Source organism: Sitodiplosis mosellana, unplaced genomic scaffold, assembly GCF_009176505.1.
Source record: "Sitodiplosis mosellana isolate CC-2019 unplaced genomic scaffold, AAFC_SMos_1.0 Smas_scaffold_27, whole genome shotgun sequence".
NCBI lineage: Eukaryota > Metazoa > Arthropoda > Insecta > Diptera > Cecidomyiidae > Sitodiplosis > Sitodiplosis mosellana.
Genome location: NW_022595269.1, coordinates 184809 through 210368, shown reverse-complemented (window position 1 = coordinate 210368; position 25560 = coordinate 184809). Strand labels below are relative to the sequence as shown.

The following is a 25560-nucleotide window of genomic DNA, read 5'->3' as shown; positions in this document are numbered from 1 at the left end:
AATTCATTGAGTTGATAGTAAGTAGCTTCGACATTGATCGGATGGTTACATCGAATCTAACGGTTGCTCAAGCTCTTAATTAGTCATACCAACGCCATAAACATCGATGGAATATATCTTCATTTGGAGAACCAATTTCGAATTGAAACAAATTGTTTTCATTCTTCTTCTTTGTTTTCTGCTTCATTCATGGAACAGCAACAGCTTTATTTAAAAAAAATTAAGACAGTGAGGTGATGTGTGGGATGTGCTCCATGGGATCCAGACGATTTAAATGGTTGATTCTTGTAAATATTATTATTTTCATTTGGACTTGGAATATATTCGAATGATTCAGATTGAATCTTTCTTCGACGAAGATTCTTCATAAATTTTGTTCAGCCGGAGGCTCGATTTTAGAGATCTGCTTGAAACAGGCTGTTTCACTAATCAAAACAACAAATGAATAGATAAAAATTCAAATTGTGTCGCTTGCGAATATCAAATTCCTTCAAAAATTCCAAATCCCCAAATTGTATCTTCCGATCTCTACAAATTAAACGCATCTTTCATTGTCTTCCACCGAATCGTCTAGTTAAAACCGAAAATCCGCCTCAAAATCTCACCTAAAAACATAAATACCAATTTAAACGTAACAAAACTCACTTCCGAATCCAAACTTGTGATTAGTAAGTGAAAAAAGTTCGTGCGCATTATCTCTCTCTCTCTCGGAATGTGTGCGTATTTTGAGTTTCCGTCGAGTTGTTATTATTTCTGTTGTTCGCGGTTGGTCGGGTGTATGAGCGTAAATAATTTATGGACTAGTTATTCGTCTATTCATAGCTCGATCACAATGATGTGTATCGAACAAAAGAAGCCGAAAAATATCCAAAGAATTGCGTAGAGCATTATTTTTCTGCAGTGCCGTGTGTCTCTATCAAAAGTAATAATGAATGTGCCACCGATCGGCAGACAGAGGCCTGGGTATTGGTTACGCTGTTTTGTCGGCAACTGATCGTCTATCGCAAATCACTATTATTCCTGCTCATTACATCTTTGGTTTGTGTGTGCTTTCTTTTTTCTCCATTCTTTCGGTTTCACTGCCTTTTGTGTCGTGTGTCGCACACACACAAGTCATTCCATTGAGACGAACCATTTTTTGCGAGACAACCCGCGTCTTTTGAATGAATAAAACCATTTTTTGCGATACGAATCAATTTTTTCCGAGGCTCTTGATTTTTTCTCTATTTGCGATACGATTTTCTCAGTATACATACTATGAAGTCATTTTTTCGAGATAAAAATCGTTTTTTTTAGACAAAGACAAGCGCCTGTTTTTCTAATTCGGTGATGCAAATCGTCGATAACAATCTTGAATTCGTTTCATGCATTTCATGAGTAAATTTTAACAAAAGCCAAAAATTGCTGCACTTTTGCATCGATTGTAATCGTTTTCTGTTTTTCTATTTGCAGTGTCTGGAACAAGAGAAGCATATTTTACGACGAAAACTGTCAGAGGCGGAAAGTGAACGAGATTTACGTGTACAGGAACTGGAATCCGACTACAGTGATCTAAAATCAAAGCTAATGTCACAGGTAATTTAAAGGGAAAATTGTGCAAAATTGAAGACAAAACGAAGTTGCAGCAAGAGAGTTTTGGATATGAAGTCGTCTTTTGGTTGGAGTGAGAGACGGTTTTAGGTTGAAAGAACGTCATTTTTAGCCTGAGTGAGAGAGAAAGAGAGAGAGAGAGAGAGAGTTTTTAGCTTGAGTGAGTGAGAGAGAGAGAGAGAGAGAGAGAGAGAGAGAGAGAGTTTTTAGCTTGAGTGAGAGAGAGAGAGAGACAGAGAGAGGGAGACAGAGCGATTCAACTTTTGCTTCAAAAACAATCTTAGAGCAAAACAGCCTATTTAAACAACGTTCAACGATTGATTCAAAGACCGTCAATTTTGAATAAAATCAAAGCATGAGCCGAAGTCATTGTTTTACAACGTTCAAGTTTTGTTTTCAATCGAACATGTTGTTCATTGGTGTTTGGAACACCAAACGGTGTCTTAAAGTCGCAATTTCATGTTTGGGTGTAATTTATGGAAGCTTTTCGTTGCTTTTCCAGGCTCTAATTGTTGCGCCACGAACATAAATCACTGCTATTTCTACTCCAATAATATTTTTCGGGTGGCGAGAAGAAAGTGAGACTCAAAAGCCATCGAACCAAACGAACGAAGCGAAAAAAAAACTGTCAAAATATTTGGCCAATTGTGATTTGTGTGAAAATCGTGCACTTTTCTCTCTCTCTCTCTCTCTCTCTCTCTTTCTCTCTCTCTTTCTGTCTCTCTCTGTATCGGCTTGTGTAACGATCTATGATTTACACGCAGCCGCCGGCACAATCGAACGTCTCTCACACGTCGCAATCGACAGCTACCAGTTTTTTTCTTCCGACTTTTGTTTTCATTGGAAGCAAAAAAAAAAGAAGTCGTCCATTGATTCTATTGTAAATCGAAAGTTTCAACGTGCCTTCAACCATTTTCATAACTTTCGCCCCAACAAAGACCGATTTTTTTTTGTTTTCGTTCGGACTTGAATCAGTTTCACTATTCTTGACAGTACACAACCGTTTTTGATGAGCATGAAATGATCAATTTTTCGTTTGTTTGTCTATGGTTTCTAATTTTTTTTTTCGCTTTGCTTTTCGTAGGAGTCATCGGTGCGGCACAATGAACGCGAGAAAAATGTACTGGTCGACGAGTTGGCATCACAAAATGCCCGGCTCACACAACAGCTCCAAGCAGCCAATCAACTCGAAGTCCAACTCAGCAATAAACTGCAAGAATTAAAAAGTCAATACAACATTCAGCATCAAACCTTACAGGTAATACCATCAATCTTGAGCCAAATCGTTTTCGACTTTTGATGCATTTTCTCGTTAATTAGACGATTTTTTTTAGTCGAAATTGCGAGAAAAAGTGAAATAGACTTACAGTTTTGAATGATAAATTGGAGCAATGCTCAGAAATAGAGCGATAATGGTCTTAATCGTTTTAGTTTTAGTTTTAGTTTTGAACGAGTTTAATCGCGTTGACAGACATTTAATTAAGTTTATTTTGTTCGTCTTTAGAATCACATCAACGGTTTGGAAAGTCTTAAAGATGAATTAAATATCATCACGAAAGCGAAACACGAACTCGAAAAACGGCTACAGACCACTGTCATCGAGAAAGAAACGATATTCTCATCGTTGGAAGAAGCTCTCGATCGGATACACACACTGGAACGACATGCGCGGGAACAAGAATCGAAATTACAGGTAAATTTTGGATAATTTTAAATTTCATTTCAATTTGCCGAAAATAAATTAATAAAATTAATTCCATTTTTTTTTATAAAATTTTGAAAAATGTTTAACTGATCAAAAATGTTTTCTTCTTTACAGTCAACGACACAGCACCTCGACCGTGTGCAAGAGGAAAATAATGCGCTGTATGAAAAATTAGTGAGTATTTTAAGGTTTTATATTAAGTCTTTGACACGAGTTTAAAAAAAAAAAATGTTTGCGAATGAGAAAAAATTGAAACTTTTGAAATTAAAGTCAACTAAAAAGAGAAAAAATCTAAAAATCTCTCTGCAATTGCAGGGATCTATTCAAAATTCGCCACGACATTCATCATTGATGAATGAGATGGAATGTGATGAAGACCAAGGAATTGGCGATAGCAATAAATCACTCAATACGATTGATGCAATAGCGAAAGAAGCGCGCACCGTATATAATCAACTGAAAATGCTCCATTTCACGCTGAAAGGCAACCATGACGGTGATTCGGGATTACATTCCGATTTGTTTTTGGGTTCAGCGGATCAGTCATCGACAAATCAATACGATTCAACCGAAGAGTTGCATCAAGGTATGCTGTCCGCATTGACCGATGACATCATCAACTTGATCATGAGCATGGATGTCGTTCACTTCAAAACAATGTTGGACAAGTCACGAGCCACGAACCAAGAACAGGAGGAAGAGTTGCGCCGACGACAGACAACCATTTCAGATTTTGAAAGTAAAGTGAGTATCGTTACATATATACCAAAATTTTGATCATTTGGAACTTTGTTCGAAGTTGAGAAAAATATGTGGAAATTTACACAAAATGTTCAGTTTCGAAAAAGTTCGAAATAAATTTGGTTTGAAAATAAAATTCTTTTTCATTGAAAAAAAAAAACTAATTCACATTTTCCCGATTCCAATTTTACAGGTGTCGGTGATGGAAGTCGAATTACGAAGTGCCTTAGAAGATCGAAATCGTGCTCAAGCCGATGCATCGGAAAGCAGTTTGGCTCAAGATGATGTGGTGTCACAGGCGCGTGCCGATCGCGATTCGGCCATTCAACGACGAACAAAGGCTGAAATTGAATTAGCAAAAACTCGTGTCGAACTCATGCAAGCGAACAGCGAATTGCTCGAAGCCATTAATCAAAAAGTCGAACTGTCGCAACAATTGGAGCAGTGGCAGGTGTGTAAACGACTAAATTTGATTTCCGAATTTAATCAATTTCATTTTGATTGAAAATAAAATAAAATATCCCACATTGAAAATTAAACGAAAATAATCTTCTCAATCCCCTCAGGTGGACATGCACGAATTGTTGGAGGAGCAAATGAAGCGTCAATTGGAGGATAGCCAACGAAAAGCAAAATCGAGAAATATCGCGGTCACACCACCCAAGCCAACATATTCACACCTTCTAATGCGACTATTCCAGCGATAAACATTCTAATCGCTCCCGTACCTGCCCGCGTCAGTGAATAGATCATCATTTCGGCTCAATCAAGAGCAAATATTAGATCGTTTTTACTGAGAGAAAAAAATTCCGTCTTTTTTTAAATATTTTTTTGTTTGTTTATAAAACCAAATCTCACTCACTCCCTGGAACTGTGCAAGCGATTTAGCGTATTTTTCCATTGTGTAATTTATTGATTAATCTATTTTGTATATTAACGTTTAGCAAATAAGAAGAGTGATTGTAAAATTGGTTCGATTGAATCGACTTGAATTTTTCGCCTTTGAAAATGATGTTCTTTTTTTAACGAAAAAAAAATCTCGTGATAATTGATTAATGCGATTTTGTCGATGTGATAAACGACCAACAACATCGAATATTGTTGAAATTGTGAGTATTGATCGTCACATTTTATATCTTTTAGTCTGTGGCACACGAAATATCAGCCTTTGATCGCTGCCCAAATTTATCTTCGTCTAAATTTTTTTTTTTTTTTCAAATTAAATAACTTTTTTTTTTCAAAAATAGAAGAAATCAATTCGAAACATTTCAACAATTTCGATATTCGAATCGCATTTAAAAACATCAACAAAAAAACTGTACATTTTTTTCTGCCGGAAATTTAATGGTGAAAAATTTATTCTAAGAACAAACAATAATATAAAAATAAACAGTTAATAATTGGCAATGAAAAAAAAAACAACGGGGTCGTTTTATTTAGGACGGAGTTTGCTTTTCGAAAAGTTCAATTTATTTTTGAAATTGAATGCTAGCATGTTTCATTCGAAATTCCCATTCCAACGGGATATTTTGACATTTCTCGATCACTTCCAGTAATTTCCAATAGAATAATACGAACCAATACAAACCGACAATATCGCCGAATTTAGGGGGTGAAGAAGCTATCAGAATCAAGTTTTTTTTTAAATTATATGGGTGATGCATTAATCACTGATTGTTGAATAAGTAAGAAGCAATCGGACGGTTGTTGCTATACGTGGCTTTTCACTTGCCATTAGTTGTTATTACGTAGTATTTCAATTTTTGTGGTCAAAATGAACGTAGAAAGTGCATCAGTTGACGTCATCGCAAATGACCAATCGCAAGCGGAGATTTTCAAGTTGAAATTTGATCATTTTGAAGAATTATTTGACTGGTTGTCACTGAGAGCATTGGTGTCACTTGGTTGAACGTGCAAGCGAATGCAACATATCATCGGTTACTACATTAAAACGACCTACGCTGCAATTAGGTTTAAATTGAAGATTAATGACATCTAGGTGCAAAAGAATTGTGAATATAGCTGCGATGGAATCAAATTTTGTGGATGGAGTTCATTTCTAAAAAACATCATATTTCATATTGAATATAAATATCTCTATGAGCGCGGAGCACTAAAAAAAATTATCCCTATTTCGGACAAAAAAATGATTTCGTATATGGAAGCCGATCGATTCAAAACGCTCACCGAAATTTGGCTAAAGGACATTGTATTTACCGATACTTGGATATTACGAATAAAAGCGATTTTGAGCCAAGTAGAAACGGTGATATTAGTACACCCTAATTTCCTCGACGATGACAAAGAATGTTATGACGATTTTCTAAAATACTGTACAAATTTGAAGAATTTATGTGTTCATGCTCAGGTTAAAAGGTCTATCAGCACTGATAACAGCTGGCTTCTACAAAAATATCCGAAACTCAAACACTTTGTGCTGACAATATGTGATGATGAATCGAATGAAGAGTTAGAAACTAGTCAATCTTGAATTAATTCAATTCATAGATGCAATCTTTGATGACATTCTACCATTCATTCGATATTCCCCAAAATTAAACACAATTATTGTGTTTTGTCTTCGGCAAAGTGACATACATGGTCTCAACATTGAAAAATTGAACAAAGAACGATCGAAATTGACCAATGCAAGGAAAGTCACCATTTATGTTGAGGAATGAGTTTATCTGGAGATAAAATGGGCCGAAAATCAAACCAATTGCAGTTTGATTGAGATAAAACGAGGTGCATCTAATGATGCAGTGAATCATTATTTTCATTACATAGTCAGTCCCATGTGGAATACATTTTGAAAGTAGATTCAGTTAATAAAGAACTTTTAACCAATTGCTCAATAAAACCAAATGAATGAATAAAAAAATTGTTTTTCTTTTAAAATTTATCAAATTTTTTCTAGGTCATCAAGTAATTGATTAAAACGATTCATTGTTGTGGCGAATTCATCACGTATCCGTTGAATATAGTGTCGTCGTTCAACAGCTTTTCGCACGTTCAATAATTTCATTTGTTTGATTCGTTCATCGTGTTGCATTTGTATCGACTGGGCTTTATCTCGAAGCAATGCGATGTGATCGTCAATGAGAGTGACAATATTTGATTTGGCTAATTCCAGCGCTGGAATACAATTGACAACCTCAAAACTCGCGTATGAATCAATGTCGCTACTGAATTCAGTAGCACTTCTATTATTAGACGCAGCAAAATCGGGCTCATAAACTCTATTTGATGCATCGCGCAGACTGTTCACTGTGAGTCGGTTCGTTGGCTTATTTTCATGGATGACAACGGCTTTTATTGCATCTGAACTCTCCTGTGACACTCGGCACATTTCGCCAATCTCCTCTTTAAAATCGCTGTAATTTATGAAATTCACCAAACTCTCCGATATATTTGTCGGCGACGACCATTGTGATTCGGCTGACTGAAATTGGTAGAAAAGAGGTGCTTTATGACGAAACGCTAAGCTCACTTTTATTTTATTTTTTTCGTTTTTGACTTACAAATTCTATGCACACTTACAACATTGATATCAGTCATCGTACGAACTGGAACCCAATCTGAAGCCGAGCTCGGGCCAACGTCGAAAGTACATTCCAGAGCATTTTGTTCAAGAATTCTACGTAAACGATTCGCTTTCGTTTGCCAATTCCATATCGGTTGCGACATTTTTGCCAGAACTAATATTGTCAAAGCGATATTGAAAGGCTACTACAACTGAAATGTTCAATAACAAGATAAGAACAAATAATTTTGTGTGTAATTTTGTCATAATTCCTGCTCTATTTTATTGTCCCAAGCGTGGCTCCTGTGTAAGAAATATTGTCAAACCGAAAGCACTCTCTCACTACTGCTATAAAAAAAAATTGTCCAATTCAAACCACTGTTTGTTTTTTTTTTCTTCATTTTTTAATGTATAAACAATTGAGTTTCGTTTCAATACAATTTCGATAGAATATGCTTAAACTAATAATTTGCAATGGATTAACTTATCGATCTACTGGCAATTAATTAGACGAAATTTGTGTTTTATTTTTCTTTGTTGAACATTGTGTTCCGAATCACCGTATGACAATTTGGTGGAAAAAAATGCGGATTTTTTTTTGTTATCAAAAAAAAGAGAAAAGTTATGACGTGTAATCAGCCGTGAACATGTTTATGAAATATGATAAATTGTTGTTGTTTCGAATTGTGACCTGTTGATGCGTCGTTTTTTTTTTTTGGTCTGTTTAGAAACGTTTCAAAAACTCTTCGGAACAGATACGAGCACGTGAATTGACGGCCAATTTCATTTCGCTGATTTCTTTGTCGATTTCCTCCATGAAATGAATCACAAAGTCGACCAATTTATGCTTGTACATTTGTTCGGTGTGAAAATTGGTGATCAAAAAGCTAATGTCATAGCCTTCGATGGGCTTACGGCGAAGAATGATGAAATTTTCAGCGCGCATCATCATGAATCGCGTGAATTTGTGGCATAGAATCTTTTCAATTTCATCGGCCTGTTTGACGGCAATCGAAATTCGCACCGAATTCACACTGCTCTCGATCAAGACGCGTTCCTTTTCATTGCGCGATATGACGACCGGTGTTAGAATCAACTCTTCGCTGGTTCGCACCTCTACCTCCGGCTTATTGTGACGCTCGACCACTTGCGATGAGAAATTCGTCAAACACATTGCCGCCGTCAGTGTATGACGAACGGCAGTCAAATACGGCTTCAATGTTGTCGACATTTTCAATCAGCACACTATTTTCGCTTTCTCTCTGTTGAACGAATCACTCTTTTTTTTGGTACTGTGTTCACGCCTTTTTCCGCTATCTGCTCCAATTCCTACCGATTTTTATATGAATGACATTAGTTGAACAGTCAATGTTAAAGAATTTATTGGGTTTATATGGTAAAATAACTTACGAATCACAGGAAATATCGTTTTGCTGAACAATTCTGATGACTAAACTGAATAAATGCGATTAGAGCCGAGATTCTGATGTTTATGAGTCAATTTCATTACACCCCACACGCAAACACTTTGAAATGTCATCCGTCGGCTTCTTCTTTTTTCACAATCTCGAACGAGATTGAACGAGATTGCGACGATGACAGTTTGATAGTGTACTTTAATGTACTTTGGAACACACTCAAAGGAATCGGTTGGAAATGGAATTGCAGTTTTGGTCGAAATTTGTGAAATAATTTCGTTTTTTTGCAGAAGATTAAGGAGACTTCACGAATATATCCTGGGAAAAAGCATTGAAAATGATCAAAAAGCCGAAAAACATGAAAAACTTCAAGGTTTTTCTGCAATTTCAATGACATGAAATCGATTCAAAGGCAAAGCATAGGAGAACATTAACATAGAAATGCAAAATCGTCTTGGAAATGAACAGAAGTCGTAAAAAAGTGGAAAAAAGAAGAAATAGGGTTGAAAAAGGATTGTAAAAGGCTAGAAAAAGACCAAAAACTGTTAGAAAAACCAAGAAAACCCAATAAAATCAGCAAAAGAAAGCAAAATCGTCGTCATAAGATACGAAAAATCAATCCAACCAATGAAAGTACCTAAAAAATCCCATTCTTTTTGAACATCCCAAGTCCAATCCCTATCGAGCTCCGTCGTTAAAGTACGTGCCAGCTGTTTTGACATGTGTTTGTGTGTGTACAATGTTTCATCAGTGGAAACGTACCAAGGCAATTGTACATCATACGATGCTCATGTATTACGAGCAAATATCTGTCAATTAATGTATAGCGTAATTCATTCCAATGGAATGCCTAATAACACCAATGCGTAAAAGTGAGACGACGGCATAATATCATACAATGAAATGTCATTCGTAACAAAAACACACAGTCAGACAAAATAGAAAACACACGAGCCTTCACACAGTTTTCCGAGAAGAAAAAAAGTTACTTTCATTAGTTGGATCGCAACAAGCGAGCCAAAAAAAGTGTTTTCTGTTTGAATATTTGCACTAAATTGGTGTTTCATCGAAAAAAATTCGACGTGTGGCGACGAAAAAACCAGAAAAAATTCCATTTGTCGTGCCCAAGTGTTCATAAAATGATGAGTTAATTTGAATTGCGTGTTGTTGTCGAGTATAATAATAAATTCAGAAAAAAAAACTTGAAATATCTCAGACGTAATTGACAAAAGTTCGTTGTTTGACGGCCCGAAAATCGATTTAGTGTATGGTGATGTGATTGGATGTATATTTTTGTTATTTAAATGGTCACTTTGGGTTGCTGTGGGTGTTTACAACATATGTGAATTTGAATGTCCTTCACCGGAAAACCGTGATCTAGGCTCAGGTGTGCGTCGAGTCTAAATAGCAACAACAACAACAACAGCAAAAGTCCATTTTGAATCGTTTTTGTCTGTTGCGACGCACGAATCGAAAATGTTTCGCAGCCGTAGCTGGTTCGGTTGGAATAAACCAAAGAATCGTCTGTCATTGGATCATCTCAAGTATTTGTATGCAGTGCTTGAACGTAATACCACCGTGTCGGAGCACAATCGTGGCCTGTTGGTGGAATCATTGCGATGCATTGCGGAGATTTTAATTTGGGGCGATCAAAATGATTCGTCGGTTTTTGATTTTTTCCTGGAGAAAAATATGCTCTCATATTTTTTACATATTATGAGACAAAAATCCGGCGGTTCCAGCTTTGTTTGCGTACAACTCCTACAAACGTTAAATATTTTATTCGAAAATATTCGCAATGAAACGTCATTGTATTACTTACTTAGTAATAACCATGTCAATTCGATTATCGTCCATAAATTTGACTTCTCCGATGAGGATGTCATGGGCTATTACATTCTGTTCCTGAAAACACTAAGCCTCAAACTCAACGTTCATACCATTCATTTCTTTTATAATGAACACACCAACGATTTTCCACTCTACACCGAAGCGATCAAATTTTTTAACCATCCCGAATCGATGGTTCGCATCGCCGTCAGAACCATCTCACTCAATGTGTACAGAGTCGAAAATACCAACATGCTGCAATTTATACGTGATAAGTAAGTCGAATTTCTTGTGGGATTGTTGAGTAGCCGATTGCTTGCATTGTTATACGTTGATTACATGGCATTTTTTGTATGCTTTTTTATCTTTTGTGATAAAAACTTGTGTTTTTTTTTCACTCAAAATGCGGCAGGAAATCAAAGATATTTGAGTTGATTGCTACTTTGAGATAATGTGATATTTTTCAGCGGTTTTTGTTATATAAATCCGAATCCCAATTGATCTATCGATAAATACAGTGAATTGAAACAAAGAAGTATTGAAGAAACACTTTTTTGTTTATTTTTTCCATTGAACAATTTTAATGCATAGAAAAAACAAATCTAAGAAAATAGGAAAAAAATGATGAAAATGTAACAAAAAGTGCCGAAAATAGCTAAAGAAGGTTAATGGTAAATGAAAAACGAGAGATTTTTTTTGATTAAAAGTGAAGTTTTTTCTGACTCTTTTACCTCAATTTAGCTTAAAATCACGTAGTCTTTCAAAGTTCATTTAAAAAAAAAAACAACCTAGAAATTAACGTTCTTTTTTTCTCATTCATTCTTTCAAATCAGAATTGATTTTTTTTTTTACCGTAAATTGTGCTTCGCTAATGTTTATTGCGACTTAAAATTTTGCTTTTCAAGTGTTTTTATTACATTTTTTTTGCCTAATTTAAAACGAATATGCAAATTACAGTTCGAAAACAAGTGCCTACGTTTTTTCCCCTTCGGTACAATAATAAGTCAATAACCGTTCATTGAACGGCGTTCAAGCGAAGCGCGTGCCATGACACAATTTCAGAATCGCATGTAAACAAACAAGTTCATTGAAGTGACTAATGGCTGCTGGAATGACTTCTGTTCTTATCAGCAGTTGTATTCGTCATTAGAATGATTTCTATCAATATCGCTACCAATGCTTGTAAATTGAATTCTAATTCTGATCTCTTTATCCGTTACTGCATTTGTTTTCGTCGTGTTTCGATGTTATATTGTTTGTTTTGGAGTGCGAGTTATGTATATGTGCATGTCAACAAACAAAAAAATGTTCATTAATTTTTTTCAGAAGTTTTCTTATCTTTTCAATTTCAAATTGACAATTTGTTTGTCTCATTCCTTATCGTTTTTTTTTTTGCTCTTCTCATTTTTTTCATCTCCTTCGTTGGAGCAGGACAGCCGCCCCATATTTTAGCAATCTCGTTTGGTTTATTGGAAAGCATATTTTGGAGTTGGACTCGTGTGTTCGCAATGATATCGAGTAAGTAATGATTTTTTTGTACTTAGATCAATTGTTTTGGAACGAATGAGAAATTGGTTTTGCCAATTTTTAAATTTTCCAATCGAATTGAGTCAATTTTTTTTGCTTTATCTCGAAATTTTTAATTAAAATTAAAATGAAGAACATTTTCTCATGATATTTTAAAAAGAACAAATATTTTTCATTGTAGTCACCAATCCCAACACCGTCTGTCCAACCTAGTGGCCGAACATTTGGACCATTTGCACTACTTGAATGATATTTTATGCTTGAATATCCCAGACTTGAATGCTGTTTTAACGGAGCATTTGTTGCACAAGCTATTTGTTCCGCTGTATATATTTTCGTTGACACCGGCACCGCCGCCACTATCGATGGCTTTAATTGCACAAAATCTGGCGGCTGTTCTCAATAAAACTGTCGATATTGATATTCAGGAGATGAACAATCCGCGTGTATCATGTGTTGTGGCATTGTTTTTGCTGTCGTTAGTGTTTCTCGTGATAACTCATGGCCCATTGGTGCATGCACTGGCCTGGGTCATTTTGAACGCTGACCACAATGTGTTCAAAGAGGGTGCTGGTGAGGTGTTGAACTCATATATCGAGAAAAGAAGCGCCGTCACATTGGGATTTGCCCAACCGGTAGAGAGTTTGGAGCAAGCTCTCGATGGATCGTTAACACCATCACCAACTGATGAAGCGTTTGACAACGGAGCGATGAGTGAAGCGAGCACATCAGGTGCTGCCAGCCGTCAGGCACAGAAATTGTCTGTGGGTGAAGGTAAGTGTCAAGTATTCAAGTTGCTTCAGTGTTGAAGACACTTCACTTGAATAACGATGCGCATTTATTTGAAGCAAAATACATTCCTAACTTTGACTTGGTTTTTATTCCTTAATCTTTACTCATTTTCCTGCCGTTGAAGAGCCACACTCGTCAAATCGAAGCCAATCGTCCTCCATTGCAATCGAATCGGCGAATATCACCGATGAAGAAAAGGAAAAATTGAAAATCAGTTATGGCGAGAGTTCCACTAGCACGCAACCAGAAGTCTCGAACCGTCCCTTTTTAGACACAGTATTATCAGCGCTAGACTGCAGCGAAAACGATTATCTCGCATTGTTGGGCCTTTGCTTAATTTACGCACTGGCCAACAACGAAGGTAAATCATCTAAAATTCTTGGTGCCAATTTCGTTTGTGACTGACCACTGATCTTGACTAAACCTTATTTCAATTTGACATCTTTAACCAAATCTATTATTTAACCACAAATGACTAATTCTCATTTTGCTCAATTTTTTTTTATTCTTCTTTTCTCATTTTTGTTTCACATTAATCGCTTTATTTAATCAAAATTGATGCTTCTTATTTTGGTATGCCGCTTTAATCAAACGCCTATTCTTTTCCATACACACACACACACACAAAACAATCACTTTATCGCAAAATTATTTAGTCGGTAAGAATCAGTTTCAGTATTTGTTTTGTGTTGTCGCTTCTCGGCTTTGCATGAACCGAATTGAAATTGTGATGAAATTCACGCAAATGCACATTATTTTCATAATTTTTTCGTTTGACATTCATCAATCACGTTTTAGGAGTCAACTCAAAGTGGCTGGATCAAGTGCTTGGAACACAATCTAATTCGAATGGCAAATATAAAACCATTCTCATCGATCGATTACTCCAAATCGTTCACATCTCCGGCCAATTGTGTAAGTTTTTGCGATTTTTTTGATAATTTTTCTAGAATCATTACAATTTTTATTAATTCTAGACTCAATTTAATTTCTGAGTTCATTAATTCCCCTTTTTATTTCATATTTCTTCAATCTTCTCTAAACAGCGAGTCGAATCCGTTTAATAACGATGGAATTGACCTTGAAGCTGTTTGGTCACTTTGTGAAGGATGAAAATGAGATTTACACCCTTAGCGAGTCACAACACAACTCTATTCAGTCGGCTCGACACTCAAGCATGATTGTACTGCAGAATTTTTATAAATCTGAAGATATTTTCCTCGATTTATTTGAGGATGAATACAATGAGATGACCAAGTCCAATTTGAATGTGGAATTTTTATGCATGGACTCGACCATTTTGTTACCGCCAACCGGAACACCACTCACTGGCATCGGTTTTACGAGGCGTCTTCCATGTGGAGAAGTAGAGAAGGCAAGACGAGCCATTCGAGTGTATTTCCTACTTCGACGGCTATGCCAAGAAATGAACTACGAAGAAGAAACAGTGTTGCCGCTCACTAACTTCAGCGCATGCATCAATGTGGATAATATTCTGGATTTGAGTGAGTGTTTTATTCTCAATCTTATTTAGTGTTTTAGGTATAGTGGATTTAATTCATCAGTTGGGTCAGAAACAGTGATCTTGTGCTGTGAAAACAGTGAATTTTGCTGAATAACCTTAAACCAAATGAGTTTGACTCACCAAAAAAATCCAATCGACTATTGAACACTTTTTATATGAGAGACTGAATTTGATCGATTTTTTTTTTACCCTTTTTCCAATTCACAGATAACAGCGATTTGATCGCATGCACTGTTCTACTGAAGGACGGCACAAAATATCGTCGATTTTTAGTGATCGAAGCATTGCAATTGGTTCTCGTGGAACCAGACTCAAAACGATTGGGATGGGGAAGTAAGTTGAGGGCAGAGATGATTGTGTTTTGACTTTTCTGCTTTATTTTGATTAAATTTAATCATTGTCTACTTCAAATGTTCACAATTCCAGTTGCCAAATTGGTTGGTTTCCTACAAGACGTCGAAGTGACTGGTGACAAAGACGACTCACGCTGTTTACACATCACCATCCATCGTGGAGGTGCGACAACAAATCGAACACCGATCCTTTCGGCCAAATTCATATTCGACGATCATATTCGATGTATGGCTGCCAAGCAGCGATTAACCAAAGGTCGAACAAAAGCACGACAAAAGAAAATGAATCAAATCGCACAGCTGTTGGAAATAAGTGATCAACAGCTAAAAAGTACCATTGCACCAACTTCACCAGCTTCGGTGCTACCCAGTTTACGTCCTGGTTCTGCATCGAAAACGACACGTGAGCATCGGCCGTTGTTTTCAACAGCAAATCGAGTACCTGGCGTTGCGGCAGCGCTACGAAGGGAGAGTATACCGTCAGGTAGTGTGAGCCGAGTTCAAATCACTCACAATCGGCAAATCGATCGGTAATTTCGCATAACAATTAATTAAATTATAAATATGACTCATTTTTTGCCACGTTTTTAAACCAACATCAAACTTGAAATGTATTTCCAGGGAGCGTTCGCCAAACAGTGCAGCTGGTGGAGCTAAATCGAGGGACGCATCACGGAATCGTGTGAATGGCAACAATGGCAAAGTTAGATCGCGTGAGTCTAGCCCGAGAACGCCTCGTCCAAGGTATTTGACAATAGTTGCATGCTTAATTAGCTCAAAATTTAATCCAAAATCTAAATGTTCTCTTTGTGCAGATCTGAAGAGATTCCAATGGAAGATTTCCGTCAGTCTCGTAACTCGAGTCCATCATCGCGATGTTCATCGCGAGCAACCTCACGATCACATACTCCATCGCGATTGGGTGTCAATGAAAATACATTGTCGGTACCACCACAAGAGCACCAATCGCTTGCAAATAGCCCGAATTTGCTAGCTGTCGCCAGTGCTAGTTTGGCCGAAGAAACCGAAACCAATGTCAATTCCATCGAAACATCATTCATTGCACCAAAGAAAAAAGGTGCTATTGAAACGGTATGAAAGTAAAACAAATACTTTTCCATACACACACTGTGTGCGGAAGAGTATGCTTCGATCCTTGCTTTGGATCCATGTTAGTTAAAATATTTTTTGTAGAAAAATTTCTCATTAACTTATTGATACGACTAAATTGATATCACCGAAGACTCTTTGCTTCAAGTAGAAAATCAATTTCTGGTGCAAGAAATGTATGAAAATTGAAAGAAAAAACGAGTCATTTGTTTGTTTGATACATATTCACAGAGTGTCTAGCATATAGAACATTTTTTAAGCATTAAGACGAAAACAGGAACTTTTATGACTATAAATTGGTAAATAAAGTGAATTAAAAATTGAGATTTGGTGTATTTTTATTCGGAAAAATTGGGGCAGGAACAAAATCCGTTGAAACAACGATATTCTTCCTATTTTCTTTCTATATTATGGCTTTTCCATCCATTCGACATTCCTTCATATCAACAAATAAGTTTAAAAATTTTATTTAAATGAAATAAAATGGAGAATAAATCCAAAGAAACACTGAAAATCAAAAAGAAGAAGAAAATACGCTGAGCATTAAAAAGAGAAGAAAAAACAAAATAAAAATTTAAAAATAAAAAAGGAGAAAAATCGGATTGAAATACACAAAAAATTTAAACTAAAACCTAAGACGATACAGCACCAAAATCACAGCCAATAAATTATTTTCTGACTTGTTGTTTCCATTGGTCATACAAGCAGAGCCGTGACTACGCTGTGTCGTGCGTTGAAACTACGAGTTCAGCTGCTGTGACATAAGTGATATAACATTTGACGTTTCACACTGACGGCAGCACAATTGTCACTACAGTCCAACATTTTCGTTCCAGATAATCAAACATGAACCGCAACAGATTTTGTAAAATTCAATTTTGTGAAAATGAATTCGGCACAAAAGACCAAACGGTCAAATTCTTTCGGTAAGTAGTTGTTTTATTCGTGTATATTTGGCCAACATCTATTTTGTTGCTAAACAATGTTCAGTTAATATGTTTAATAAACCAGGTGGAATGAGCTCGTACGAGTCGATTTGTGTTGAAAGATTTGTCATTCACAAAGTGAAATGCTTTGCTTATGCTCATCAGACTTGTATTTTATTCGAATGGCATTCATTTTTCATCGATTAAGCAACAATTTTTTTTATACAATTTCCATTTTTGCTATTTTTGCCCATTTTTCTCTTTAAAAAGTCAAGTGGGTACATAAATGTGAATCATAGTTTGAAAATAATAATCGTTGAGAAAATTTTCATTATTTCGATTTTTTTTCTTCTTCCGTGAAATTGTCACAGGGCTCCGATGGACGGTGAGCTCTCAAATCAGTGGATCGACCGAATTTCAAAACACAATTCAGTTGTTCCAGATCGAGCAAATCTGAACATTTGTCAACAACATTTCAGTTGGAAGACTTTATAGCAAAACACTGCGAATGGGTACTAAAAAAATATGCGGTCCCGTCAGTTTTTGGTGAAGAAGCAAAGTCAGCGAAGGAATTGCCTAACCTGACTCCTTCCACAGAAACTAGTACAGCTTATAAATCATCTCTGCAAGGCAGACGGTATTGCAAAATAAAATACTGTGAACATGAAGTGGGCACCAACAGCAAGGAAATCTCGTTCTTTCGGTAAGCATACGGTTGCTCGGCTAAGAATAAATTTTTTAAAAAAAATTTTGTTGTTGTTCTCGTTGTTGTTGTGACTGAATGTGAAGTATATTGTGATTAAAACTTGCATTCAACAAAAAATTGTGTCAAGCGTCGAGTTCCTAAGAATGAAAAGGATCGATTCTGTCTCAATCTTATTTAGCTTCTGAACTGGAGATACATTTCTTTATGCATTTTTTTCTCTCTAAATTCGTCCAGCCAATGCAATTCTATCTATTTCAATATTTTTCAGTGTTCCGATGAACGGTCAAAAACGATTGGAATGGATTCAGGCCATTTCAAGGTATCAAGAGTTTGACTTTTTCAGTCCACGTTCGTCAATCTGCAGACAGCACTTCAAAGTCGATGATATTATAATCAAAAATGAGAAATACATTCTTAAAAAGCAAGGATTGCCGAGCATTTTTCCCGGAACGTCACACTTGGATGATGATTCGATGCAACCGCAACTAATTGATACAAATTCAATTCACCACGAGCTATTGACCGATGGCAAACGATTCTGTAGAATAAAATATTGCCCGAATGAAAAGAGGACTAACAAAGATGTTTCGTTCTTCAGGTAAACTTCTTCTGGGGAACATTCTTTGATGGTGATTCAAAAGCAATGCATTTTTAATCTGTTTCTTTGAATTTTTTTTCTTCAATTTTTCACCTTTATTCGTCATGTTTCTTTTTCCTATTTATTCAGAGCACCAATGGTTGGTGACCTCAGAGTCCAATGGATTGATATGATTTCGGGACATCAACAGAATGACACTTTCAGCACTGGTTTCATGGTTTGCGAGTTACATTTTCTCGCTGAACACTTTATTGTGGAAAACGGGCGAAAAATACTGAAGAGAGATACAATCCCATCGATTTTTGACATTAAGCCAAATACATCATCCGGTAATCGAAATCACTCCGTCGTTGTTCTTGATGTATCGTCAACAATGAATACTGACAGTGAATTATCTCATGATTTCACAGACTGTGATACACCTGTAGGTGCAAACGATAACAATAAACTTCATGATTTTGAATTTGTTAGCTTAAATGGAAGCTATCCCATTATAAAAAATGAACCACTGGACGAAAGCACGAATTCTGACAAAAAAAGGATATTTGTACCAGAAACAGTTGAAGAACACTCTTGTGCTACTCATAAGTAAGTGATGAATGCTACATTTTTGTATTTTTCTAGTCATTTCTCTTTCTCTATTCGATTTTTTTACACAACTGTTTATGGTTGGCTATAAATGTTAGTTATAGCTTACATCAATTTCATTCCATTTCCCTTCATTTCATTTTTAGTGTAGCAAAACGAGCCAAAACTTCTGTCTTAGCGTGTGACAGTTGTGATGATCTTAACACGGAATTACAGAAAGCAAGAGAGAAGATTGTTTTACTGGAAAAATTTATACAAACACAAAATAAGACGATAAGAAGACAGCGCAATACAATCCTTCAATTGCGGAAATGAGTGAAATATAATAATGGTTAGAGCTACGCAGAATTTGACCACAAGTCGACATGAATAATTACGAATAAAACAAATATTTTTGTGGTCAATAGATTGTTCTTTATTTAAATTAAAAAAAAGAATTTTATATGACGTACTGCACAAATACTTGAATAAAAATGGTGTTAAGTATGAAAATTAAAATTGGCAATCGTACTGTTGGAGTTATCATATGCGCATGTTGAAATCAAATTCAGCAAGAATGTTTGTTAAAGTTATACTGATGCAGGAAAGAAGCAGCTTTTTAATCGATTTCACTTAAGTTTCACAGGAGTATAAGTAGAATTTATATCGGAACCTTTGTCGATGAGAAGTTGAACGATATCCATATCACCTGAAAAAAATAGATCAACTAGATCAAGTAGATTGAAACATCTTCTTTCTAAAAGTAAATATCACGGAGGACGGTAGTCCGACAAGTGACGCTCCAACAACTGTGCATTTCAAGCCAAATGTCAAAAATGCCAGTTTTTGCGTCACAACTATATAAATATATAGAAAACTGCTATTTTTTCGTAAAAATAATGGGAGTCTACCAACACCTAAATACCCTTTTCGTTGTCATTTTGATCATAAATCGGCATTTTTACATCTGAATGTATGAAATTGAACTTTTGTTTGGGGGATACATAAAAAATGCACTTTCCAGAGTTTTGGTGGTTGGGAACGAATATTTTTTAATGAAATAATAAGGATCCACAATTACTCCAACACTCCTATTATGTTTATGTATTTTTCCTGAAAATAATTGCCTTACAAAAGTAGTGATATCAGATGAAAAATCTCCAGATGAGGTTAAAATGGAGTGACGCTCCTGTCTGTTTTGGACGACAAAACGCTTTAAATCTTGACTTGGAGACTAAATTCAAAAGTCGTGACGCGATATTTTTCCTTATTGTGAATAAATTTTCACAATAATGAATGCGGAAAAACACTTTTGTACTTCGTACCCAGTTATAATACAGCGTCCTAGCGTCACTCAAAATGATATCAGTCATTTTGAGTGCTAAATCCACGGACAGGAGCGTCACTCCATTTTAACCTCGTCTAGAGATTTTTCATCTGATTTTATTTACCGTAGTCAGCAGCATAATGCAGAGGTATCTTTCCATCGTTGTCTTTTTTATTAACATCGGCACCTTTTTTGATGAGCATTTCAACGATCTCTTTGTAACCTGGAAAATGGTGTGTCAATGAAATGGATTGAATCAATCTTCTCTCCAGTCATAAAATATTTTAAAATACCTTTCGCAGCAGCCAGGTGAAGTAGTGTTTTTCCATGACTCATTTCAAAATTCCAGTCGGCTCCTTTCTCGATTAGTACCCGGGCAACATTCCTAGAGACATATTCAGCAGCGTAATTGAGCGGTGTGTCTCCAAAATCGTTCTTAATATTCCAATCGGCACCTGCCGCGATGAGAACTTCAGCGATGTCATCGTTATCTGGAAAATGGAGTAACAATGAAGTAAATTGAATCATCGAAACGTAAAAATTTAATCCATTCACCATATTTAGCAGCATAATGAAGCGGTCTGTATCCACAATCGTTTCTAAGATTAACATCAACACCTCTCTTGGTGAGAGCCCGGACAACACCCGTATGAGCTGGAAAATAATAGATCAATGAAATAGATTGAATCAACTTCTCTCTTGCGGATCACTTGTATTCAAAATTACAACGACGGGTAGCCCATTGAACCATTGTCTCTCCATGAATTGTAAAATCAATGTCGGCACCTTTCTCAATGAGAGCTCGGGCAACATCCATGTGTTCTGAAAAATAGTACATCAATGAAATGGAATCTTCCCTCTAAAGACGAAAATCCAAAATTACCACAGCGAATAGCCCGGTCAAGAAGTGTCTCTTGATCAATTTTAAAATTAATGTTTGCGCCTTTGTCGATGAGAAGTTCAGAGACCTCCGTGCAGTCTGAGACATAGTATACCAATGAAGTAGATTCTTTCTAAAGGTAAATATTTTGAAATACCTTTCGAATAAGCCTCATAAAGAGGTGTGTTTCCATTGTTGTCTTTTGCATCAACATCGGCACCTTTCTCGATGAGAAGTTGAGCGGCTCCCTTCTGACCTGGAAAATGACACATCAGTGGGAAATTGAATCATTTTCTTTCTCTTTGGATTCTTATCGTAAATATTTAAAATTACCCTTCGCAGCAGCTTCATAAAGAGGTGTGTTTCCATTGTTGTCTTTTGCATCAACATCGGCACCTTTCTCGATGAGAAGTTGAGCAGTCTCGTTCTGACCTGGAAAATGTCACATTAATGAAATAAATTTAATCATTTTATTTCTAAACGTAAATGTTCAAAAATTACCATTTGCAGCAGCAGAATATCGGCACCTTTCTCGATGAGAAATTGGGCAACATCCTTCTTACCTGGAACATAAAAGACCAATGAAGTGGATTGAAGAAAAGGAGAGATTAAGCAACAAATTGTTCATTCATTCGTATGAATATCAATGAACCATTGAAAGCAAAGAGATGCTATCGGTGCAAATCATAATAATAATAAACCATCGCACATATAACCGTCAGTAGAGTTGTATAGTAGACTATGCCACTATATGAATACACGATATGCTTGCCTTTTAGTCAAAGCATATTTGATACAAAGTGCTGGGGCCAGCAAATGTGGCACTCTGTCTTCATCTTTATTTAATATTTCTTCGCTTTTACCTAGAAATGTCAACTTACCAGCCGCAATCGCAGTGCTCAATAGAGTTTTAACAAAATAAACTTCTATGTTGATGTCGATGTTCACACCGCATTCAATTAAGGCATCAACCGCGTTATCATAAAATAAACCAGAAAAATAATTACATTTTATTTTAAATTTGCATTTCATTGTGTCTGAATTATTGTCTCCAAAAATAGTTGATGTCTCACTAGCAAAGTATTTAATTGGGTATTACCTGCCAATAATCCATTGAAATCTGTAACAAGAAGTGAAATCACCAGTAATAAGCCGCACTTCATTTTGATCCGTCTAAATTCAAATGGCTTGGCAATTCTGTATTAAAATTCAAAACAAATGAGTTGACTATCAATTTCTATCCCGTGATAATCAAGTGAATGCACATGCGCTGCTGCTGTTAAAGTCTAGTTTACGGTCCATCGAATAAACAGAGTATTTTCTATTTCCAACAAAGTACTGTTATATAGAAAATACCTTGAAGATGCAATAAATGTGATGTGTACAAATTACCCTTTGCGACTTCACTTAATTGAACTAAGCCCTTGGTCGCATCAATACCATTTTATCACTTTTTAATTATCAGAGAGTACATTTTTGCTGTTAAGTATGCTGCATGTCTGAGCTAAACTGAATTTACTGACTTGGACACTGGAAGCGTTGTTTTAACGCATTCATCGTACATGATTGTCATTGCACGCAAATTATCCACGTTGTTAATGAATCATACTAAGGTGGATCTAAATTCATACTTCAAATACTTTGAAGTAACAGTGGACCAATGCCCATAGTCTCGTTTTACTCAGAACATTTCAAAAGCCATTCAATGAAATTGAGACGTCTTGCGATCAAGAAATCAAAGCACCCTACCTTTGAAAACCCTTTTTGCCACTTCAATTTTAATATCGGTCAGTGATACAATCGTTTCACTTTTGATAGACACAATCTATCATCTTCAGTCGCAATTTCAACTTATAGATAGCTGTTGTCTACCGGAACAATTGTATCACTGACCGGTATAAAAATTTAAGTGAGAATAAAACGAATTACATACGTAATCCAAACTTTTCCGCTCCGAAGCAATTTAGTTTATTTCCCGCTTAATGTTTAACCAAAATTTCAATGCACCCTTTTTTCATAGCATTTTTGACCTTAACTATTTCGACCATTTTCCATACAAAAGTGTCATTTTCGAACGAAATTTTAAAAAAATGTCGATTTCGGACCAAATTTATGGGCAATTAAGTGCTTGATTGTTGGACAAATCCCAATATTTTTGCAAAAAAATGGCAGTTTGCCTTGATCAAAACCCTAAAAAATGGCTTTCTGTGTGATTTTTCATACAAAAGTCTATTTTTCGGAGAAAATTTCAAGAAATGTCGATTTTGGACCAAATTTATGGGAAAGTGGGTGTTCGGTTGTTCACAGACTCCCATTATTTTTGCAAAAAAATGGCAGTTTGCCTTGATCGAAACCCTGAAAAATGGCTTTTTGGGCGAGTTTTCATACAAAAGTGTCATTTTTCAAGGTTTTTCAGGTCCTCAGTCGGAGGCTTATGGTACGAAATTGGTAAATCAGAATGGGCTCAAAATCAATCCGAAGCTTTGTCTCGACATGCCAAAACTTTTGGTTTTTACAGATCTCAATTATCTTGTCGACTTTTTGAGATAATCGGCGAACAAAAAACGCGAACGCGGACGACGCCATACGAACATCGCAATTTTGCAAATTTTTCATGGTAAACAACATGTTTTTGGGGGTAGATAGGTCTTGATCGATAGGATTTCATCCCATCTACATTGCCTAGTGTAAAGATATGTGCTTTTTGAAGTTTGGCGTGACGTTATAGTGGTCCGAAAGAGGAGATGCCATGAAATTTTTGCTAGTAAAACCAATACTTTTCCATACAAACAAAGTTTGCGGAAAAGTAAAAGAGTACTGTAAACAAAGTTATTATGATTTCTTGATATTTGTATCAATGTGTGCTCAAAAATCAATTGTATCACTTTATGTATCAAATAATAATAACATCTTACGATGTTTTTCCTTCATTACATTGATTAATCACGGTCGCAGCAAACACATAATAAAGATTCGCTTAAAAATGTCCGTTCTCAATATTTTTTCAGGATGAAATTATTTTTCCATTCATTTTTAGCATTTATGTTCATTCAAAAAAAAAAACACCAAATCAATTGCGATCGACACATAGGGCGTTATTTACGTGTTTTATTTTATTTATGACGATATACATAATTTTTAATCATTCCACGCACATAAACTTTTGAATATAAATAAAAATACTAACGATCCGTCCGTTGGAATTACTTTTCGAGTGTTTCGATTTATAGACCGAATATATTTTACCAATACAAATAACGCAGAAAAAGAAAAATTGAAAACAAAGCACAAATAATTGTAATTATTTGGTACAAAGGCACTACTTCGAGAAGCAAAAATTGTCCACTAACTGCAATCAACTCTGATTTCATATTGAGCCAGTTTGGAGTATCTATCATTTATTTATTTCAATAAATTACAATTTGCGAGTATGTTGTATTGTAATTTTAGTCTTATCACCTAGGGGGATTTCTCACAAAAAGTTTGAGCAAATGTGCAAAAATTTCTATTATTTCTTCTTTTTCATTGAAATTGTATGAAAATGTACTGAAATGACGATTTCGCTTGAATAAGAGTGTTCTGGAAGTGGGTTTTGGTGGATCCACAGGATGGACCAGATCCGGTTTGACATTGCCCTGGCCCATCCTGAAGATCCACTTCCAGAACCGGGAGCAGTTCTGAACGATCCTTGAAATCCACCAAAACCCACTTCCAGAACAATTTCATTGAAGCATAATTCAAAAGTTCAGTGTAAATGTACATTTATTTACACGAATTGACAAAAATTGATCGAATCAGACCGAATTTATAAGAATTCATTCATTTTTTTCGTGAGAAATCCCCCTAGCTTATCACTTCTCACATTCATTTTCTCCACAATCAACATTTCTTATCACGTAATTGATTTAATGAAATTCCGTAAATCAACACTTCGGACAGTGGATAAATTGCACCACAGAATAATAATATGAATATTTCAGAGCCACACTAGGGCAAACGAATAAGGTTAAAGCAGATAGTAGACAATACAAAGAGCGATATTTATGCCTAAATAAGACGAATTTCAATGTTCGTTTTGTGCGAGCCTACATGCGAAAAAAATGCCGTTCTTCTAGTATCGAAAGTAAAATGCAGGAATATACATATATGCTACCCAGTACTTATGTCGAAAGCATAATTTAAACGATTAGTTTGTAATTGATTATGCAGCCATTTCACATCCGTCCACCTTTCTCCATGAGAAATTGAGACAGCTCCTTGTGACCTGAAAAAGAACAGATTAATGAATGTAGATTGAATCTTTTTTTAACATAAAGATTCGAAATTACCATAAAAAGCAGCTCTATGAAGAGGTGTTTGTCCATTATTTTCTTTTGCATTGATATCGGCACCTTCCTCGATGAGAAATTGAGACAGCTCCTTGTGACCTGAAAAAGAACAGA

At 35.8% G+C, this 25560-nt stretch overlaps 6 protein-coding genes across 15 annotated transcripts in view; 3 read left to right on the top strand and 3 right to left on the bottom strand.

The window, feature by feature from the left end:
- LOC129568945 (bicaudal D-related protein homolog) overlaps positions 1–5455 on the top strand; it is a 55680-nt gene extending 50225 nt beyond the window's left edge. For all 4 annotated transcript variants that reach the window (XM_055447289.1, XM_055447287.1, XM_055447290.1 and 1 more), the window contains 7 exons: positions 1453–1575; positions 2675–2848; positions 3095–3283; positions 3410–3469; positions 3611–4039; positions 4230–4487; positions 4603–5455. In XM_055447289.1, coding sequence (XP_055303264.1) covers positions 1453–1575; positions 2675–2848; positions 3095–3283; positions 3410–3469; positions 3611–4039; positions 4230–4487; positions 4603–4743 — 1374 coding nt within the window. In that variant the 3' untranslated portion in view covers positions 4744–5455. The remainder of the gene's footprint in view (positions 1–1452; positions 1576–2674; positions 2849–3094; positions 3284–3409; positions 3470–3610; positions 4040–4229; positions 4488–4602) is intronic.
- A 1442-nt stretch (positions 5456–6897) lies between these two features.
- LOC129568947 (uncharacterized) lies at positions 6898–7823 on the bottom strand. Its single transcript, XM_055447291.1, has 2 exons — positions 7577–7823; positions 6898–7478 (listed from the first exon to the last, which is right to left on the bottom strand). The coding sequence occupies exons 1-2, from the start codon at positions 7721–7723 to the stop codon at positions 6939–6941; spliced, it is 687 nt and encodes a 228-aa protein (XP_055303266.1). The 5' UTR covers positions 7724–7823; the 3' UTR covers positions 6898–6938.
- Positions 7824–7928: 105 nt separating this feature from the next.
- On the bottom strand, positions 7929–9110 carry LOC129568948 (actin-related protein 2/3 complex subunit 4). The gene is made up of 2 exons (XM_055447292.1): positions 8970–9110; positions 7929–8888 (listed from the first exon to the last, which is right to left on the bottom strand). Exon 2 carries the CDS (start codon positions 8788–8790, stop codon positions 8284–8286), a length of 507 nt encoding a protein of 168 aa, XP_055303267.1. The 5' UTR covers positions 8791–8888; positions 8970–9110; the 3' UTR covers positions 7929–8283.
- Positions 9111–9709: 599 nt separating this feature from the next.
- On the top strand, positions 9710–16438 carry LOC129568942 (protein CLEC16A homolog). The gene is made up of 10 exons (XM_055447284.1): positions 9710–11082; positions 12239–12325; positions 12516–13108; positions 13251–13487; positions 13925–14041; positions 14173–14631; positions 14859–14984; positions 15078–15534; positions 15626–15748; positions 15820–16438. The coding sequence occupies exons 1-10, from the start codon at positions 10454–10456 to the stop codon at positions 16100–16102; spliced, it is 3111 nt and encodes a 1036-aa protein (XP_055303259.1). The 5' UTR covers positions 9710–10453; the 3' UTR covers positions 16103–16438.
- A 252-nt stretch (positions 16439–16690) lies between these two features.
- LOC129568941 (uncharacterized) lies at positions 16691–19336 on the top strand. 2 transcript variants are annotated; one of them, XM_055447283.1, is made up of 6 exons: positions 16696–17040; positions 17412–17743; positions 18015–18344; positions 18474–18673; positions 18755–18932; positions 19079–19336. In XM_055447283.1, exons 3-6 carry the CDS (start codon positions 18022–18024, stop codon positions 19245–19247), a joined length of 870 nt encoding a protein of 289 aa, XP_055303258.1. In that variant the 5' UTR covers positions 16696–17040; positions 17412–17743; positions 18015–18021; the 3' UTR covers positions 19248–19336. The 2 variants fall into 2 exon arrangements, with proteins under 2 accessions (XP_055303257.1, XP_055303258.1); XM_055447282.1 differs by having other exon boundaries at positions 16691–17040; positions 18474–18932.
- A 28-nt stretch (positions 19337–19364) lies between these two features.
- LOC129568901 (26S proteasome non-ATPase regulatory subunit 10-like) lies at positions 19365–25546 on the bottom strand. Of its 6 annotated transcripts, none has more exons than XM_055447236.1 (13): positions 25447–25546; positions 24053–25382; positions 22218–22315; positions 21982–22044; positions 21620–21681; positions 21452–21550; positions 21276–21374; positions 21122–21217; positions 20949–21060; positions 20794–20892; positions 20532–20729; positions 20363–20461; positions 19365–19620 (listed from the first exon to the last, which is right to left on the bottom strand). In XM_055447236.1, exons 3-13 carry the CDS (start codon positions 22279–22281, stop codon positions 19541–19543), a joined length of 1071 nt encoding a protein of 356 aa, XP_055303211.1. In that variant the 5' UTR covers positions 22282–22315; positions 24053–25382; positions 25447–25546; the 3' UTR covers positions 19365–19540. The 6 variants fall into 6 exon arrangements, with proteins under 6 accessions (XP_055303211.1, XP_055303213.1, XP_055303214.1 ...); XM_055447238.1 differs by having other exon boundaries at positions 22000–22044; XM_055447239.1 differs by having other exon boundaries at positions 22000–22041.
- Between the last annotated feature and the right edge of the window lie 14 nt (positions 25547–25560).

Coding starts and splice junctions, on each gene's coding strand:
- LOC129568942 (XM_055447284.1), top strand. CDS start 10,454: ATGTTTCGCAGCCGTAGCTGGTTCGGTTGGAATAAACCAAAGAATCGT. Junction 11,083..12,238: donor CTGCAATTTATACGTGATAA/GTAAGTCGAATT, acceptor TCGTTGGAGCAG/GACAGCCGCCCCATATTTTA. Junction 14,042..14,172: donor TCACATCTCCGGCCAATTGT/GTAAGTTTTTGC, acceptor TTCTCTAAACAG/CGAGTCGAATCCGTTTAATA.
- LOC129568948 (XM_055447292.1), bottom strand. CDS start 8,790: ATGTCGACAACATTGAAGCCGTATTTGACTGCCGTTCGTCATACACTG.
- LOC129568901 (XM_055447236.1), bottom strand. CDS start 22,281: ATGAAGTGCGGCTTATTACTGGTGATTTCACTTCTTGTTACAGATTTC. Junction 21,551..21,619: donor ATATTCTGCTGCTGCAAATG/GTAATTTTTGAA, acceptor GACATTTTCCAG/GTCAGAACGAGACTGCTCAA. Junction 20,462..20,531: donor TCACCTGGCTGCTGCGAAAG/GTATTTTAAAAT, acceptor ACCATTTTCCAG/GTTACAAAGAGATCGTTGAA.
- LOC129568947 (XM_055447291.1), bottom strand. CDS start 7,723: ATGTCGCAACCGATATGGAATTGGCAAACGAAAGCGAATCGTTTACGT. Junction 7,479..7,576: donor CGATGACTGATATCAATGTT/GTAAGTGTGCAT, acceptor TACCAATTTCAG/TCAGCCGAATCACAATGGTC.
- LOC129568941 (XM_055447282.1), top strand. CDS start 18,022: ATGAACGGTCAAAAACGATTGGAATGGATTCAGGCCATTTCAAGGTAT. Junction 18,345..18,473: donor AAAGATGTTTCGTTCTTCAG/GTAAACTTCTTC, acceptor CTATTTATTCAG/AGCACCAATGGTTGGTGACC. Junction 18,933..19,078: donor CACTCTTGTGCTACTCATAA/GTAAGTGATGAA, acceptor TTTCATTTTTAG/TGTAGCAAAACGAGCCAAAA.